We start from the raw sequence: 19,252 nt of genomic DNA on the forward strand, positions 1-19,252 counted from the left end.
CTCAGACCATAGGTTACATGAATGTAGGCTAATGCCATCTTTGCCAGTTTAAATCCAGATACTCTATGGACTTCACTGGAAATACTCCAGAATTAACATGTTAACAACACATTTACCTTTTACCACTGCCAACTCTAAAACTCAACACTGCATCAGTCACTTCCTCATGCAGTTATCAGAAACTTTGAAAAGCTGATGCAGTTGTAATATTTCAAAAGGAAACCCATGAAGGGAAAGGGAATTTCTTGATGTAATTTTTTGATGAGTGCACAAAGGTTCCTTTCCTACTTTCTTCAAGATGGAAGTACATCAATTCCTTAAAAACAGTAGATCACACAACATTTAGATAGGCCCAAGTGATATAATACTATCCTGTGTTAATTAAGGTAAGAATTAAGTGGGTAACTGTGGATGTAGGAGTCTGAATAAGTTAATATTTTATTAGTAGTTGATCAGAATAGACACTCATTTGAGGAGCACTGTGAGATACAGATTCTGCCAGCACAGCTGTCACTTGCCTGTGTCCCATGTCTCCGTACGGGTCAGTTTAAGCTGGTGCTTTCTTCTCATAAGCAGAGGAGGACAGATACTTCATTTCACAGTTCTCAATGCCCTTCACATTTTTTGATAAATTGGAAGACAGTGGATTTTGTGAGAAAAAACCCTAAAAGAGCAACATAGAATAACGAGAGCAAAAAGTAAGAGCAGAAATAATTGCAAGCCCTATTCATTAAAATATATCAGCATAGTAGGCAGCTTGAATAAGCCCACTCCCTTTTGAAGAATAAGGCCACTACATACTTCAGAATAACAGGATGGGAGCCCTACACAGAAGAATGGAGCTCACAGAGGGAGACTGCTGGTGCTGAAGACCCAACGTCAACACATATGTGTCAATGAAAGCCATACATCTTTCACCTAATATTAATTCAGACCTGCTCTAATCTGGTACTGTGTGGCACACCATTAGTAACTAGCTGGTTGAATGAGTCCCTGGAGTGTATCTTCTGATTTCCTGTCATACAAAAGGAATTTAGTTCATTACTTCTGAGACTGTGCCACAAGGTGGACCAAAACATGGTTCAATCAGAACATCACACTACCCAAAATTACTGTGGAAGAACAGTAAGACATTTTGATAGTGAAGATACAGGTCATTCTTTGTCATTTGACCTTAGTGCTGAAGTCCTGGCCACATTTCTTTTAGTAATAATTACAGCATGTAAGTCCTTTAGTTTATGAGGGGTCTGAACAGAAGACAAAGGCCAGTTAACTTGCAGAGGAGCAAAAAGAGGGTCTTTACCTTATACCTTGGTGGGACTGCAAAGTATTAAAAGCTTCTTATATTCTCCTACCTAGCTCTTTTTGAGTTGTCCATTAACAATTATATTATATTAAATTAAAATTGGAATGGAAGAAAATCTGACATTAAAGCTCACAGAGCTAGATAAATCCATATTCTCTTAAAGGAGAGTGTATTGTGTTCTCAATACTCAGGAAATGAAAGTACATTAGAAAGCACTACCAATTCTTTTTTTAAACAGATTGTGCAGCCAAACTTTTTATTTTTGGCTATTGATCAAAGCAATCATGAGCTTGATGCACTTTTATGTTTGTTTCCAGTAGAGTTAGAGGTACAGGCAGAGAACAGAATCAATAAGAAATTAGTGCTTCCATCATTAACAGGATATTAGTCTCCCCATGGCATTCATTAACGTTCTTCTGAGATGGGACTCCTGTAATTAGAGACTGCAACCTATAAATATAATGGATTCATGCTACTTTAAAGTGCTAATAGGAGGATGATCTTAGAAAAGAAATCAGTGCTTTATCACTTCAATTTATAAACAGAGCCCAACAATGAACAAAGCATATGTGCATGTGCCTACTAATACTTTTTCTTGTCACGGTGGTAGGCAGAGCCAGCCTGCAGGAGAGTCAGAAGATGTTCTAAAAGACCATGTCAGGGAAACATACTAATGAAAAAAACCCAAAGGCTTTTACTGTCCTCTTTTAACCCTGGGTTCTTGCAGAAATGGGAGTTGCAGTTCTTTTCTTTTTCTGTTTTTTTGTTTGTGGATAGATTTCTTTGCATTAGAACTGAAAGAAACAAAAGATCACTAATGTAATGTTTCCTTCCTTTGTTCAAATTCAGTGCTGAGTACAAGAGGAGAACTAAGTACGTGCAGAAAAGCTTGAATCCTGAGTGGAACCAGACTGTCATCTATAAAAATATCTCCACGGAGCAGGTGTGTGACTGGTAGCTCTGTTCAGTGCAATTTGCTGCTTTATTATTTGTATGGTCTACAGTACTTACTGCGAAGGGAGCAGTGCAGCTGGCAATTCTGTGAAACCCTGAAAAATCTCTTCAGATTTAGGGGACAGCTGGAACTGTTTCCTTGCTTCTGATAGAGCTTGCTGTATAAATATTCTTTTCTTGTTCCTTCTCCTTTTCTTGTTCCTTCTACTCATAAAAATGGTAATTTGGGGGGATTACACTCATAATCACATCGTAAGTACAGATGTGACAGTTTAAAGAATTATAACAGAATACAGAGAGGGAGTAAATTAAGATGTAAGTTTCTGAAGCAGATGCACAAATCATTGTAACTCTTTGTTCCAAAAGCAGTGCAAGCTCACATATAACAGCTGTCCTACCATTTTCATATTTAAAATATTTATAAAATGTAGAGATACATTTTTAGATCTAGCATCACTGTACAGCAATGTAGTGGATCATCTGAAAATTTAGAAGATATTTCATTTCCTTGTTATAAAAAGATTGAACTCACAGATGGGAAAGTGGCCTGTGGAAGGCTTCTGTTTATTGGTGACTTCCTAACTGACCTAGAGGGTTAATTGAGGAAATATGAAGAAATTGAGTCCTCTGTTTCCTCATGTCCCCTTTTCGAAGGACTTCTTAAAATTTGGAAAAAGAATAAGGAGCAAACTACTGATCAGTCCATTAATTATGAAGCATACATTATAAAATAAAAGATCTGAGTGCATTCCTAAATCTTTTTGCCTTTCCTAATGTTTTGTTCTGGATAATTTCAACTTTATTTTCCAAGACCATTTAATCTTTCAGTACCTTTTTAAAAAGCTCAAAATAACCAGACTCATTAGTGAATAGATTACTCAATGCTTTTTACGTATTTCTCCAACATGTCACCACCATGTCAGTATTATCTTCCTAACTTAAAAATTTGAATATCAATTCTTCTCACTCATTGAGAGGAACATAGATTAAAATACTCATTTTTGCATGGAGCAAATCCCTTCCTACTGAGCAAATTGCATGGTTGCTCATGCTATCTACACATCTGAACTTAACAGGCAGTAGCTCAATTTTACCTCAGAGGTTCCCTGTTATAAGTTGTGTCTATGGTTTGCTGGGTTTCTCCTGCTCTTTTATGTAGTTTTGCATAAATGGTAGCTCATTGACAGCAGAAGCATCAGAACAAAACCAAACCTAAGTTTGTCTAACTGAAACACAAAGTTTGGGTCTTCTGGGTTTTGTGGAAAGGTTTGGTAAATCTTAGCAATATTTCCAAACCTAACTTCCCATTTAAGAAAGCCCCTTCAGTTTACTTAATTTGCTTTTGGGCTCTGCTGTGACATTCCAGAGAGCTGTAATTAAGAGTGCCTGGGGTTTGGACATTCAGTATTTTTTTGGAGATTTTGAATTGGATAATGATCCTAGTCTCAGCCTTCTGGGACAGAGATTTTTATGACAGAAATTCTCCTAATATCTTTCATGTCAGTTTTTTTGACCATTATTTTATGAAATTTGCCTTTAATTCACATATTAAATTCTTTGAACTTTTGCTTTCTATTTGCAAATCGCCTTTTCCCTTCTGAGACTTATGCAGTGCCTATTGTTACAATTATGTAAGCTTTGAGCACCACATTGTTGAATATTTTGTCATCTTGTCACACAGACGTGTGTTCAGGGAATAAGTATTTCCTTCCACACCTTTCAATGATTTGTGTCTCCTGGTATGATACCCATGTGAGTGATTCTTCTTGTATAAAATGCAGTGCTCTGACTCAGACAATATACAGCAAGCACATATCTAAACCACCACATAATTCTGTGCTGCTGATGGGTACCCTCTACAGTTTGAAAAACTATCCCCATGCAACAGTTTATACTCATAACCCTCATAAATGGATATTTCAAAATACATAGGAATAATAGGAGAGGTATAAGTAATAATTGTGGTACACTGAGAATGAGTGTTCTGATCATCAAACAGCAGAACTGCATCATACACCAAGTTACACCCTAACATAACAATTCCCCTCCAGCAATGCATGTGTTGCTTGCTGACAGCAAATAAATATTTTTAAACACTTCCTAGTATAGTCCTTTTAACATCACTGTCTAGTCACTGTCTAACTTTAGCTGGTTGTGCTATTTTTCATTTTCCTTCCTTCTTTCAAAACCTGAGCTGAAATTAAAGTGAAGATAATTATGGAAATCGATCACTCTTTGAAATGAAACACATTTTAAGGTTGTAATGATATTAGTTTTATCACATGGCAAATTTTACTTTGACAGTTGGAGAAAAAGCAAATTAAACTGTGAATATTTAGTAATTTAAGTTTTTTGTTACATAATGAAGTAGAGATAATTACAGTTTGAGAAGAAGGCTGAGTACATACATTACAAATATTGCATGATAATTGCTAACTAAAATCAAATACCTACTCAGAGTATGAAAGAAAGCATTAGAATGATTTAAGGAGATGGGAAACAATGTAAGTTCTGTTGCAGGTCAGGCCATCAGTATGATATATGACCACATAATAACATCTGGCTGTGTTTCCCACAATTTCTTATTTGTCAGAAAGCAGATAAAAGTATTTCCTTAAATGATGGATATAATTCATTAAAGCAAATAGCTCTTTCTATAGCTCATGTGCTCAAATTAAAGGTAATATATTTAAAATGCGTAATATTTTTTAACTCCTTGAATAATGTAGGAGTCGATGCTTTATTTTCCAAAATAAGAAAAGTTTTTATGTGAATCAGCAGGGTGTTGATGCCTAAATCTTACTTGATATCCTTGACAAGAGAAAGGAAGTTTCTAAGTGACCTAGCAGAAGTCTTTCCATCCTACTATGTACTGAAGTATAGCAGCGTAGAGTAAAATAAAATGTTAAATTTGAATGTAAACACAAGTAAGTAAAATCTGTGACCTAATGCAACACCTTCATTTCTACTCATCAAATATCCTGACTGTAATTCTGAATTAATTACAGGAGTTTAAGCATAGGAAAAAACCTAACTGCATGAAATTATTTCTTTCCACTATTCATGAACCATATGAGATTTTCAAGAAATAGATATAAAATATTTCAAGTAATGCATATTTAGATACACACACTTCTATTATCTGTAAGAACACCTAGTGATCTCCAGACATTTAAAACAAGAAAGACATTTCTGTCCTGTGGTGTTCATTTATGTCTTCTATAAGAGAAAATATTATTTACATTGGCTCTTTATGTGTATTTCTTTATTTTCCTTTAACGATGGCTGTCCATAGCATCCTAAAGCTAACTGAATTTCACATGTGGTAATGTGCTTTGAGGTAGGTTTTCTCTTTTTCTTTTTTCTTTTTTTCTTCCCCCTCTCTTTTCTTTCCTCTTTTCTTTTTTTTTCCCTCTTTTTTCTTTTCTCTTTTTTCTTTTTTTTTTTTTTCTTTTCATTTTTTTTCTTTAGGTATGAATGTATTTATCAGGTTTAGTCTGAAATCTGTTACCATTAGGAACACTGTTTTCATGATATGCTTTAAACTCAGATGAGGTTCACAACATATGTTAGGTTAACTGGACCAAACTTCTTTCCTTCTTTTAGGATAACTTTTCCAGTTTTACTGTTTGTGCATTGCCACTTGCACAAGTCCACTGTCAGATCGGATAGTGGGCTTCTGCAACCCATTTCGTTATCACTGTCAGTTAAATTCCAGATGGGGATCTGAATTTGCAGCTTCACAATCAAAGAGTGGATGATGCAAGGCAAAGCCCAACTTTGCTGTGAAGGTATAATGGCTGCTTTTAAAATCACTGGCCATTAAATGCTTTGTGCCTTCTTTTTATATGACATAAATATATATTCAGGAAAGAAATTTTTTGTCCTTTTGAAACTCATTTCATGTCCTCTGCCAAATAAAACTGGTTTGATGGATTTTCATTTTCATAATATTTTATAACAGCTTTATTAAAATAAGAAGCTTAAAATCAGTATCTCAGAGAAATGTAGAGTACTGCTAGTCTTCAGCACCATTTTATTATCATACTAATGCCAAGGAGCTAGCAAAGTAGGGCTGCAGTTAGTTGACAATCATCTTTACTTTCCCCTTTCCACCAAAAATCCTTCAACTCTTTGTTGTTTTGGGTTTTTTTCTTCTTCTGGATAGAGACAGTCTTCTCTCTGTCCTTGCACAGTCATCACATTAAGCAAGAAGACATGTCCTCCCCAAACACCCAACAGTATTGAGGCAATACATTTCTGAAATGCTGAAATTCCGAGTATGCCATTCCTCTTTCTTAAAGATTTAAAATACATATAATTAGTATTGCATCTAGCAGCAAAATGTATCATGCAGGAAACTAAAAATAGCATGGGCCAATGGCTGCTCAACTCAGATTTTTTTTTTTTTTTTCAGATTATTTTTCACATTGCAGTTTCAATACTGTCTTGGAATGGCAAAGAAAAAGAATTTTATTCAGTCAAGGAAATCAACTTTACAATTATTCTGTAAGGGATGTTCAAAAGAAAATGTTTTCATTAAACTTTTTCCTTATTTTTTGCAGGATATTTTAAAAAGAATATTTAAGAAGAACATTGCCTAATTATGAAGAAATAAAAGAGAAAGATTAAGGAATTGCTCTCAAATATAATTTATTTATACTCTTAGTTTGAAAATCATGTTACTTAAAGAGTACATTGTTGTTGCTAAAAATAGCACAATTCCCATTTGTGTGGATTTTCCAAGATATGCTGATTTAAACTTGATTTTCAAAGACATTGGCTTTGCACCGTTGCTCGTTTTTCTGAAGTTAGCTGGGAGAAGATACACTTAATCCATAGTAGTGAGATTAAATTACAATTTAAAGGTGACTTAAAGTTATTAAGATCTGTTTGTGTCTGTGTTGCATTAAACCAAAGCAGGATGTAAATTGCTAGCAGTGCTTTTCTTGAAATACAGTAAAATATTCAGTATAGCTTATAATTTTGAACAAAGATTTGCTCTTCTGTTGTCTCTTTGTTCAAAGCAGCTCTTTAATATTCAGTACAGTGAGTGACATGTTGCTTCTGTTAGGATGATGACTTCAGTTGTCACTTATAATTTCTGGTTCTGACCTCTTTTATTCAAGTATGTGAAAAGAGTCTTATTTTCCTTAGTAATGCTTGGAAGTGTCCAACAAATTCTTCCCTTACAACTTTTAAGCCTGACTCAACAAACCTCCCATACACCCAGGATTTTGTCATTCTTTCTTTCAACCCACCTGAGTTCTTTAGTGCCTCTCTAGCCACCTGCTGCCTTTTGGCATCAGTGATCAGTTTTCTCCCTACCTGTCCCACAGACCCCTGGAATGAAACTCAGATCTAGCTTTCCAATATGGTCAACTGCTTTGGTCAACAGCTTTCCTGCCTTGTGCTATCTTGACATAAAAAAAGAATCCCTTGTTTCTGACTGTAGCTTGTAGGAACAGCATTTGACACAGCTACCGGGCTTAACAAGGGCTGGAGATAATGGGTTTTGATGGCTGTCATTAATACCTAACAGTACAACTTGTCCTGCAGGTCTGGATACCTAGGGAGTCCCATTGACTACACTGAATTGTAAGAGTATTAAAGCCTGGTCTTCACAGATGAGATTGTGTAAATAGGGTGCTGTAAGTAATACATTTGAAATTCACACTCAAAATGCACTTCAGGCAAGTGTTTGAGTCCAGACAGCTCTGGTCTGGCAATGAGAAAAGCTGCAGAAGTACAAGAATGGGTCTTCAGAAATCAGTTTTCCTCTTGTAGTAGACATAAATTCTACAAAAAACAACTTGTGGAAATCTCTAAAATAGGGCCAAGCACAAGCCCATTTGTCTTGATAACAAATAATAGCCCCAAACTATTTTTCTGAGATTGAGGATGATGGGAGGACAAGACCTGCATGTCAGTTTAAAAAAGGTAACAAAGAGGAGATAATGAATAGAACCATAAAGACATGATCTGAAGTTTATGATGGCAATGGGGTTAATTATCCTTTGTCTTAAATTGCAGCTGAAAAAGAAAACACTGGAAGTGACTGTCTGGGATTATGATAGATTCTCCTCGAATGACTTTCTTGGTGAAGTGAGTATCTCAGTTCCTTCTCTCTAATGCTGGGTAGTTTAAAAGCTGATTAACTGCATGCTGGTATTTGGAGACAGCTTTTTGCATCACAGTTTTACTGCTGACTTCATAACAAATGGTCATGATTTCTTACTTTCACACATGAAAGGTGCCTTCTCTTTACCTAAGTAAACTGCGGGAAAGTTCATTTAAGATTCAACATAATGTTACTTCACTGATAAGATTTTTTTTTTTTTTTTGATCCTGAGATAGTAACGGGTTAAACAGTTAGTCAATTGGGAATTCTTGTTACAATTTATGAACTGTCTGCCCTGATCTTAAGATAACTTTAGAAGGTTGAGGAGGTATCAGTCTTTGTAAATGATTGAAGGATTAGATTCTGCCATCAAACCATAATTTAGCACATGCAAGTGTGAATAAATTGGCCTTCCTGATCAAAATCTTATTCTTAACACTTCAAAGTAGTAGTATCCTTACTATGATTGAAGGTAAAATCTTGTAATTATAATTAATAATAAATGAGTGATCATGGGAAGAGGTATGCTCTTTGTATTAAAAGCAAATAAACAAACATATGCACATAAAATACAAAATTACCAGCAGTAGTCATTGTGTCAAAAATATAATTTAAAATGTTATTACAGAAGAGGATTATAATTAGAAACAGAAGCCCAGGAAAATCGATTGCTTGTGTACAGGGTAACTCTGTATTTCTCCGCATTCTACATCTGAATTTTGCAAAAAGCCACTCAGTTCCATTCCAGTGCTCCTTTTAGTAACTACAAAACTGAGCAATCAGTGTCACAGTGTGAACGATTACTAAAATAAATGTAGAGGAAGCAGCTACATGATTACTTATTTCCTGAATACTGTGTCAATATTCTTGTTGAGTTCAGCATCTTTGTTCAAATGCAGGGCTTTACTGACTCTTTGCATCATTGCTATTGATAAAGAAAATGGATATCATAGCAGCTGCTACAGGAAGATTTAAATATTTGCCTTAAAGTATTTTTAACTTCTATTTTATTTATTAAATCATTTGTATTTAAGTATGGAAAAATTTCTCCAGGAATAAAAAAATAAATAAAAGGAATGGAGAAGCATATTTCAGACAAGAATATCTAGAGGAGTCCTGCACAATAACATTGTATATGGAATATGAAAATTATGCCTAAGGACTTGCTTGGATAGAGCTAGCACCACTTGCATGCTCCAGAAGGTTCAAATCCATGGAATGTGAACCCTCTTCTCCTACAAAGCAGAGTTCCCAGCCTGTGTTTCCTATTGGGAACAATCTGCAAACATGCTGTCTTCCAAGTCATTTCCAAAGCTATAACCACAAAATACACTAGAGAGCATAAATAGTTAATATGTTCAGCTTCAGTATAGGCCTAACCACAAAGACCAAGCCAGGTCATATAGCAGTTATGAAACAGAAACTAAAAAGGCTTTTAAACATTTAGAAAAAATAACTTGTGAAGAGATTCCCTCATCCCTAAACTTGAAGGGGCTTTCTTTTTTTTCAGGGACTTGTAATAAGGCAACAAAGAAATTGTCCCTTGAGGAAATCAGTAGTAATTGAAGATCTGTTAATCTAGCAGTTGTAAACCTTCTATACCTGACATTAGTTTTAAGCCTATCAACTTAGAGCCAAATGCAAGGGTCTTGAGTCCTTTCTTTCAATCAAGACTCCGGGATGACTACTTACTATTTACTTTAAATCTCTTGGCCCTCTCAGCTTCAAGACCATTAGTGGAGGAAGGCTTCCTATTGGTCCCAATGCTCTTTTTTTAGTTATTTTGTTTTGAGGTTTTTTTTGTTATTATAAAGAATGTCATTGATCCCCTGCTTGCAATGCACTTGGCCTTGAGAAGATTTTAGCTACAGTAGTATTAAGTTTTTTAGCAAAGTTGCTCATTACATTTCCACTTTGCGATGTCATCTTCCATTTTTTTTCTCCCTTAAAGTTTTGAGGCCTAGGTGGCTTATTGAATTCTACTATTTTAATGAAGTGCAAAGGTATCCCTGTTATTTTATTTTTGGTATTAATTCTGCATATGTAGATTTTTAAAAAAATCAATAAGCACCAGTCTATTATTATAGAAGACCTTATTAAAAACAGATATTGTATTATTGCTCCTTTACTAATACTTATGGAAGGGAGAAAATAACACTGCCCACTTCTGTCAGAATCTAGCAGAATAACTAGATGTCTTTTTAGTTTAGCTTTCAAGCTAGTGATGGCAGGCTACACTTTACCTAACCATTTTGTTGTGGAGTTATGTCTAAGCTCATAGTCCTTGATGGGTGGCTGTTGAGAAGACATACTAGTTCAGCCACACTGATATGCTAACAAATGTGGATTTGGGACCCCAGTTGGTTTAAATCAGGAGAGGTCAGAACAAGGGCAAAGAGTCCTGCATCTGTCAGCCACTGCAGCCTTCTACCCCTAAATTCATACTTTTGACTGCAACTTCTGGCAATGACTGTAGACTTATCTGCACACAACTGTTAATACATCAAATACACGCTAAATACTGTACTTGGGTTTGTTTGTAGGTATTGATCGAGTTATCCAGCATCTCCCAGCTTGACAACACTCCTCGGTGGTATCCTCTGAAGGAACAGAGTGAAAACGCTGATCATGGGAAATCTCATTCTGGACAGAGTAGCCAGCAATCTCCAAAACCATCTGTCATCAAGAGCAGAAGTCATGGAATTTTCCCGGACCCCTCTAAGGGTAGGACTGTCTTGGTGCATCTGATATAACGTGTTTTCCAAGATGATGGGAATATGTAAGTTCTAATAGAAGTGAAAAGTTACTGCTACAAAGTTTGCATACACTTTTATGGAAATAATACTTTTCTCTGATTAATTCATTGGAACCAAGGCTTAATTTGTCTCGATCAGTGCCAGCCAGCTTAAATCTACTGTACATTCTGTGCCCTTTTCATTTTGTTGGTAGCCTTAGCCAAATTCAATAGATCATTAGCTTTCTGTTTTTCATATTTTATAAATACTCTGTGGCATTTTATCTTCTGGAAATTTAACATTAATATTTTATAGAATAAAAATTATAATAATACATATGAATTTCCAGTCAGTGATAATAGGCTCTAGCATATCTCAATTGTACTGGAAATTGGTGGAGCTGATACAGTAGAATTGTACCAGTATTTACAACAGCAGAGTGATCTCAGTGTCTCCTGCTCCAAGAAATTTTCTCTACTCTTACTCTATACTGAGTACTTGGTCTGCAGTTGCTCACTTAAAAACACAGTATATGTTATGTTAAAGTAAAAGCCACCCTAAACACATCCAGATGTGGACCTCTGTGATAATATTTCTCTGTGTAATATTTTGCTAGGGACTATATCTACTATAGTATATATATATAGTCTATCAACTATATAAGATTGGTATCTAAATTAGAGGCTAATATAGAAGCTTTTGTAAGTTAGTCTATGGTTTTGATCAGGGCATTCATCAGAGTAAAACTTCTTGGGTTAGCTAAGTATTCAGTAATGGTGTAAGTGATACTAGTGAGTCTCTACACACTAGAAAAGTAGAAAATGGGAAATTAATGTCTTTAAGCTACCAGTGTGATCTAGCATAGGAGATATAAGTCAAAGGTGAGAGAAAACCAATAGTAAGCTGATTATTCCCTGGGCCCAGGGAAAAGTGGGAAAGTATAAAATGGTTCTTCATGAGCATTTCCTAATCAAAGTATATCCCAAGACTTTCAATGACATTGAACAGCTTAATCTTTATTCTTTGTTCTGGAATGCAGCTGGAAAGGCCAGTCCAGAGAAAGAAAATGAAATTGTTTGCTCATTTTTAATAAATGCAATACTCGTTCTTCTTCATGTTCTTGGTAGACATGCAGGTTCCCACCATTGAGAAATCTCACAGCAGTCCAGGAAGCTCCAAGTCTTCCTCTGAAGGACATCTACGCTCCCACGGTCCCTCCCGCAGTCAAAGCAAAACCAGCGTCACCCAAACCCACCTGGAAGACGCTGGGGCAGCCATTGCTGCTGCTGAAGCAGCTGTCCAGCAGCTTCGCCTTCAACCAAGTAAAAGACGCAAATAAATTCCTCAGCATGGCAGCTTAATGTTCATCTGTTGCCTTTTTCCCTGCTGTCCTTCCCTTTTAGGCTATTTGTTTTGTTTTTTCTTTTTTCTGTCTTGGCACACTGTGCTCACTCCGTTCAGTGTCTTTCTTTGTGTGCCTGTGTGTGAATACATATAATTACAATATACTCTTGTATTTAGAGGTCTTTTCTTTATTTATTTATTTTAATTTATATAGACTGCAGTGAAACTGGCTGTTTCTCCATCAGTCTCTTCACTCATAGTTCATGATGTTCCGTGGTTGTGCATGACTCAGAGAGTTCCATTGTGTGGTGGTGTTTTGATGTCACTAAATAACTGCCAATAAAATAATCAAAGCCTGCAGAGATGCAGCTGCCAGCTCTTGCAGCTGCATGCAACAAGTGTTGAGAACACATTAACAAGATATATCTATAAGCAGTAATCAGGAAGGATGATCCTACATCACAAAAGAACATCTACGTTTAAAGAAGCTTTTAACCACATGGCTGAGATTTCTATTTTTAAAACATGACTGTAAATAGCCATTTTTTAAAAGGAAATATAAGGTGATTTTCTTAATATCTCAGATAAAATCATGATAGTGATGAACAGAACAGCAATAGACAGAAATATTAAACGTATGAAACACAAAAACTTTACACAAAGCCATTAACAGCATCAGATTTCAACAGATTTTGTCAAGGTAGCAAAGTCAAAGGGACTTGAGAGCTAAGCCACGTGTCACAGTCAGCTCATTTTTTCTAGTAATTTTTGTGCTTTGGACTGGTTAAACAACAAGATAGTTTTCATCTGACAACTTCAAATAGATTAATAAATTAAAACCTTTTCATTCAAAAGGACTGCTCCCCAGAGTATACTTCACACCAGTACCTGGTTTCCAGTTGAGGTTTTAGTTGATGGCAGATTAACACTCTCTGACTGTGAAATCATTGTTTGTCTTCAGGATTTGTTGACATGCCATAAACTTGCCATGTTATAATGGAAAAAGTAGGGGAAAATCATTTCCCTTATCTTCACCATCATTAATAAAGAAACAGCCAGTTTTAATACTTTTTAACGCTGTGCATGTGGTGTCTCTTTGGTGTTTGAAAACACTATTTATTTAAATACAGAAAAAAAAAACCCCACACTTCTGTTTGCATGAATAACATTAAAGCTGGTTCCATCTGAGGATACATACTCTGGGTTTCCATTTCACCCACACTGCCACAGCAGCACATAAAAGCGGTCAGTCTAATCATGCCAGGAAGCAGCACAGACACAGCATAGCAGGAGTCCTCCCTATTCAAAGAACTCAGTCTGACAATCTGCCTCCACCAGCCAATGACAACAAAGACCAAAGTCAACTAGCCCTCAGGAAAGTGATGTCTGATGGACCTGTCAAGCCTGAAGGAGGTGAGCAGAAAGACATGGTTAAAAAACCAGCTACATCCCAAATCCTTCTTGCCATGTCTGCTAATTCATTTTTATATTTAATTATTTATTTTACATTAAGTGCTGTAAATGTAAACATGGATCAAGAACTGCTTGATTTCTCCATATCAGTGCATAAATCCATAAGGAGAAGCTATGCTAAAAACATTACAAAACAATAAGTATGCACTTCCATTCCACTGGCAGACTTTAACTTCTGTTGAAAAGTAGTATAGCTTTGCTCATGTTGTTGCCTAATTAAAAGCATGCATCCAAGTTGGTCTGCTTAAGCATGACTGAACAGTTTTTGTACTGTGACAAAACCCTATTTACATACTTTTGTTTCTGGAATTCTAATTGGGACATTAACAGTTTCCTATTCCTCTCTCAACGTAGTTGTTATGTCAAAAGTCATTAGAATAGATAATTTTTTAAACAGCCAGTGGAAAGGAAAGGAGTTTGGATCCAGATATAGCTCTTGATAACTTTTTTGTCAGCCTCTTAAAAAAAAATTATTTTGTTCCTGTAGGCACCTCTACATCAAACTTAAATACCACATATCATCAGTTTATCCTCTCATCACAAATAAAGAGCCAGAATTTCAACTGGTCCAAATTGGCATTGTTCTTTTGACTACTTTAGCCTTTTGTTTGTTTCTGTGGAATTACAGATTATCCTAATAAATGTACAGACTGGAATTCCAGACCTTCTCTTATGCTGTAATCACAGCCCCAGGTTTGACTCAATAAAGTTTGATTTAAATTCAACAAAGGTTTTTCTGTCAGCATCAACACACGTTGTGGACAATACAGTCCATCTGAGAAGGCTGTAGGAAAGAAAGAGGCAATGATATCTCAAAATTGCCTGTAAAGGCAACAAATCATTACAAAAACTAGTGTGATGTTAGAACAGCTAATTAACAAGGGCAAACTTAACACATATTTTTAAACACTGCATTTAGAAAGAACAAGGTTGCTTCTTATGAAAGCCTTCAGAACACTTCTATAAATATATATGTCTATACACGTGTCCATCCATCCCCACACATTGCCTTACTCTACAGCTCAGCTACAGACACACAGTTCAGGTAGTGACCAGAGGATATCAGGGTACTTGTTCAAGCATCATGACTGAAAGAGACACCGTATTCCTGAGCTGTATTACCATAGAAATATAATTGTGGAAGGAATGTTCTCTGAGGAGTGCCTAAGGACTTTGGGGTTGTCTAATTTGGAGAAAATTAGGCTAAGTAGTGACTACACTGCTCTCTACAGCTTCTTGAAAAACAGATGTGGAGATGGAGCTGCTGATCTTGTCATTCTGGTATTCAGTGATAGGATGTGTGGGAAAGCTGAGTCAGGAGAGGTTTAGACTGGACATTAGGAAGCATACAATAGAAAAGGCTTCCTAGAGAGGTGGTCAGTAACAAGACTGTTACTCTTTAAGATACATTTGGACAATGCCATTGAAAATATGCTTTACCTTCTGGTACCTGAATTGTTCAGGTTTCAGGTGACCACTGAAAGTCCCAGCCCACTGAAATTATTCTTCTCTCCTCTCTGTGGTGCAAAAACATTTTTTCTTGTAATGTAAAATTGAATCAGGGTTCACATACACCTCTACAATAATAAAATATCAAAGCTGTTGGCTTCAAGTACCCTTGCCCTTGAACTATTATACTAGCTTCTTTACTTTTAAAACTGCAATAAAGGGTTTGTATCAATATATATTTGGCTCAGCAATATTAGAAACATCAAAGAGAGTGAGGGGAATAAGAACCCACATTAATATATAAGTGAGGTTAAAGTTACTGTGAAGAGACGTACTTGTGTCTTTTTACTTCTGACAAATTTGCAGAATGCATAGCATTCTGTAAGTTTACAAGTCTAGTTTGAGATCTGTGAAAAGTTGTGGCTTCTTCTTACTCTTCCCAGTCTAGTTTGTCATGGTTTATTCATATGGGGCACCCCAGTGATCACCATTTTGAGGTTCATGGATCTCATGCATTTCAGCAGGAGCAAGAAGCAAGATTAGTTAACTGTATTTTTTTCAAGGATTAAATAAGAAGACACTATGACCTTGAATAGAAAAAGCATTAAAGATACACAAAACAGCTTTCAATTTATCAAGTTCTTTGCAAGAGAAAAGAGATAGAAGGAGAGGTTTTCTCTGCAGTTCAAAAATTCTAAAAGTTGAGACTATTGTGAACAGTGAATATTAGGGCATCATCAGTTTGCAAGTCCATTCCTAGAGGGTGAACGCATGTTTGTGGTACCACTTCCATTACAACCTACCATACTGGCACATGGAAAAGAAGCCATTATAAACTGGTGTTATGGACTGGAGCTCACGTTGGCAAGTTGGTGATTTTTTGTCACTGATTCTCAAAGACACTTATTAAGGAAGCCATTACAGAGAACCCACAGCATTATTCATTTTCTTTAGCACAGCTATTTCTCTGTGACTCTATCAGAGAACAGAAACTTTTACAATAATTGTTTGGGTTTTTTCAGCCCAAGCACACAAGGTAGTCATAATCTAGCAGATTTCCACAAGGGTGATGAGAAAAGTTTTATTCTCCTTCTCTGCCTAAGAGAATGCAATTTTTTTTCCTTGAACTGGCACTTGAAAAAACAAAACAAGAACTCTGAGTCACTCTTAAAATGCCCTAAGTAGATCTTTCTCTACTTCTGAACCCTAGAACATTTTATATTAATTGTATTTTGTAAGTTATTAATTGTATGTCTGATGAAAAGTAAAAAGGAAATAATAAACAAAACCAGAAGCCATGATATACATACTATATTTTGTAAAGGCAAAGGACTTGCATCAGTTTAAGTTTTTTGGACAGGACTATTTATATATTTATTTTAAGCAGTGCAAAATGTATTTTAACCAATCTACTTAAAAATTAAGGTGAAGCTACAACAGAAAACATTGGTCTTTGATCAGTACCTTTGTAAAGCCCAATATATGACTACTGCATTTGTTTAAAAATAAACTCTAAAGTATAATTTCCTTATTACCTCTGAGAGATAAAGAGTATGATCTGCAAAGAAACTAACAGCATAATACATATACTCATCATACCTCTCAGAGAGGAACAGTGAAATTTCAGAGCCAGATCTTAAAACACACAAGTTACAAGGGATCCAAGTCAGAAGTACAGAGGAATGCCTAACTTTGAGTTAGTTTGATTTAATTTTTGTAAAAATCTGCATCATTGCCAGTTACACATTCACACAAAATTAAGCACATTCCTTTCAACATAATTCTGTGTATTAGAGTTTATCCACCAGATTTGGAGGTAGTGCAAGGGTGTCCATCTTCTTTTAGGTACGTAATTTATCCCACAGAGTATCTTCCTATTGTGTGGAATTCTCTTGGTAGGCCACTTATATTTTAAATATAATAAATTATTTTTAGGTTCTTCAGATAATATGACTTTAGAGAAACTATGAAGATAATTGCCAGTTCTGGATATATATATAGAAAAGAGCAGGTGTATCTACAGTACAGTTATTTACTGATTTCATATAAAAGGCCTTTCGAAAGCTATTTTGTAGTTTTAAAAGGATGAACCACATGCTTTAAATTTAGTAACTTCCAGTAAAGTAAAGTGAATGAGAAAGACAGAGAACAGCAAAATTTCCCTTCAGCACCTACGTGAAGTAGAAGGGTGCACATAGTTAGCCTCCCTACAATAGAAAATTTGGGAATTTAAAATCACATTTTCTGAAACACAAAATCTTTTCTGTGATATTCTAAAAGAAAGCTATTTTCCAAATAGTGGTGAGTCAAATTATTTTACTGGTCAGAGAGAGGTCTACTATCAGACAGCTAATATTGGCAGCTAGACCATCCAGTGTAGATAGACTTTGCATTTGCACAATTGTACCCAGTTAAGGCTGTTAATTTACACCTCTCAAAAACCTCTAGTTTAAAACATGCTAGTTCAAAAGGCAGCATACCCTTGGTTCAATATCTTTCACAACTTTGACACTTGAGTGTCAGTCTAACAGGTTAAAGCTACCCAAAAATGTGTTGTGTTACCTGCACCAAGATATTGCTAGCACTGTGAAATCCCTGATGCAGGTCTGAGCCAGCACTGTACATTCTAGGCACTTATCTGCAAAAAATTAAAACTGACAGAAATTTTCCTTTTCACTAAGTACTATTTCCTGATGCTAGCAACAATATGGAGGAAAAGGAAAGGATTCCTAGATTCTATAAATCTCCGGGATTGGATATGATTTTGAATTTAAATACCTGCTTACTTGGGATTCCTTTAGGGCTATATCCATGTTTATACTTTTAATAGGCAATGCCGTATTTTTATTTCCTACAATAATTTTGAATGTTTCTCTCACACTTTCAATAATTTACTCTCCAGAACTGTTTTATGCCCAGTTTCACTTGTCTCTTAATCTTCAAGTTAAATGGGCCTTCATATTGCTACAAATAACCCATTTCCAAGAGTCATTATCAAAGCAAGAACAGTTTGTCCCCACTCTCTGTAGATAGCAATAATCTGAGGTCTTTTGAGTCTTGTCTCAGTCTAATAGCTGGCACATTTTGCTTTGGTGATTCCTACTATTTACTCTTACACCATTTTAAGCTGACATGTAATTTCAGGAAATTGCTCAAATTCTTCATTTGATAACTCTTATTTCAGATGTCTGTTAGATTGTATCATAAACCTACAGAGCACATGGAAGAAAATTATTTCATCAGAATTGCTTTGCTAGGTAAAGAAATGCCATCACCACAGTTTGAGTGCTGTTCTGTAGTTACTCATTTCTAATGTTAAATTGCTCTCTAAAGAGTTATGTTGAAATTTCAGAAAATATCACTGCTCAGTGTGTGGTCAAAGCAGTTTCTGATATAAAAATATGGCTGAAATGGGTGAGACCATGGTTCAAAGTACTGTTCAATATGAGGAAGGGTGAGGAGAGGAAATTATCAGGACTGACCTGAGGCATATCCCTTTGATCACTAATTATTTATTATCTATTTCCATTCTGTTGCCAGTTCACAAAAGATGCAACTATCAGTCCCCTGTTTTGGTTTACAAATAGAACTCTTTCCCAGTAGCGTTTCTGCTTCTAGACAGATACCTGAAAAGGGAAACATCTACATTGTAACTCTCAGACTAAAGGCAGCCTGGTAGCAGGTATTGCCACTTCTTCAGAACTTGGATGTTTCCTATATAACAAGTAGAAGCTTAGAGGCGTAGATTTATCTGTAAAGATATATATATATATATATATATATATATATATATATATATAATGTGGATGTCTTATGACTTATAGTGAAGCTCACAAAACCATCTGTACATCTATTCATGGATTTTATATC

At 35.7% G+C, this 19,252-nt stretch overlaps 1 protein-coding gene across 1 annotated transcript in view; it reads left to right on the plus strand.

Moving 5' to 3' along the window:
• PCLO (piccolo presynaptic cytomatrix protein) overlaps nt 1-19,252 on the plus strand; it is a 281,990-nt gene that overhangs the window by 220,567 nt on the left and 42,171 nt on the right. Inside the window, exons 17-20 of the mRNA XM_030467444.1 lie at nt 2,156-2,249; nt 8,294-8,365; nt 10,925-11,105; nt 12,244-12,438. Coding sequence (XP_030323304.1) covers nt 2,156-2,249; nt 8,294-8,365; nt 10,925-11,105; nt 12,244-12,438 — 542 coding nt within the window. The remainder of the gene's footprint in view (nt 1-2,155; nt 2,250-8,293; nt 8,366-10,924; nt 11,106-12,243; nt 12,439-19,252) is intronic.

This window comes from Calypte anna, chromosome 1 (assembly GCF_003957555.1).
Source record: "Calypte anna isolate BGI_N300 chromosome 1, bCalAnn1_v1.p, whole genome shotgun sequence".
Lineage (NCBI taxonomy): Eukaryota > Metazoa > Chordata > Aves > Apodiformes > Trochilidae > Calypte > Calypte anna.